At 60.2% G+C, this 832-nt stretch overlaps 1 protein-coding gene across 1 annotated transcript in view; it reads right to left on the bottom strand.

Annotated features, from left to right (window-relative positions):
• Nucleotides 1-456, bottom strand: part of EMH_0050210 (uncharacterized protein) — a gene marked incomplete at both ends in the record, with an annotated part of 8,869 nt that extends 8,413 nt beyond the window's left edge. Inside the window, one exon of the mRNA XM_013496611.1 lies at nucleotides 294-456. Coding sequence (XP_013352065.1) covers nucleotides 294-456 — 163 coding nt within the window. The remainder of the gene's footprint in view (nucleotides 1-293) is intronic.
• Nucleotides 457-832: the final 376 nt, after the last annotated feature.

Below are 832 nucleotides of genomic sequence, written 5' to 3'. Positions count from 1 at the left end.
TCGTTCGTCAGCTGTCTCGACAGCAGCCCGAAGGCAGCAAGCTCCCCTTGGCCCCCAGCAGCAGCAGCAGCAGCAGCAGCAGCAGCAGCAGCAGATGCGGCTGCTGCTGTAGATGCCGTTGGAGACGCTGGGGGCTGTTGCTGCACACTGCTGCTGCTGCTGCTGCTGCTGCTGCTGCTGCTGCCATCAGAAGCAGCAGGGCCTCGAGAGGCTATAGGATATGCAGAGGAAGCAGCAGATACAGCAGCAGCAGCAGCTGCTNGCTGCTGCTGCTGCTGCTGCTGCTCGTTCACTCAACCCTAGATCCCTCCAGTATGCTGCTGTTGCAGCTAAAACTTCGTGATTCTCCTCTTCTTCTGTTGCTGCTGCTGTTTCTGCTGCTGCTGCTGCTGCTGCTGCTGCAGTTGAATCTGCTGCTGCTGCTGCTGCTGCTGCTGCTGCTGTGGGCTCCATCATAATTGCGGGGATGCCGTAGTTGGGGGGGAAGTCCAGCCCCACCACCTGCTGCTGCTGCTGTTGCTGCTGCTGCTGCTGCTGCTGCTGCTGCTGCTGCTGCTGCTGAGGGTCTGCGGGCGGCAGCTCCTCCAGGGCGCGGAGACACAGCAGCCAGCAAGAGGGAGAAAGGATGCTGCCGAGGTTGGTGATAGCAGCAAAGAGAAAAGTTCGAGCAGCAGCAGCAAGCTGGGATACTTGCTGCTGCTGCTGCTTGCTGCTGCTGCTGCTGTTGCTGCTGCTGCTGCTGCTGCTGCTGCTGCTGCTCTTCGTATCGCGACGACCAAACAACCAGGTTAATGCTTCAGAGCCGCTGATGCCGAGAGAAGCAGCAGCACCA

Source organism: Eimeria mitis, genomic scaffold (genome assembly GCF_000499745.2).
Source record: "Eimeria mitis Houghton genomic scaffold, Emh_scaff2197, whole genome shotgun sequence".
In the NCBI taxonomy this organism is placed as follows: Eukaryota; Apicomplexa; class Conoidasida; order Eucoccidiorida; family Eimeriidae; genus Eimeria; species Eimeria mitis.
Note: the sequence above shows the minus strand (reverse complement) of the source record. Positions and strands in the feature narration are given on the sequence as shown.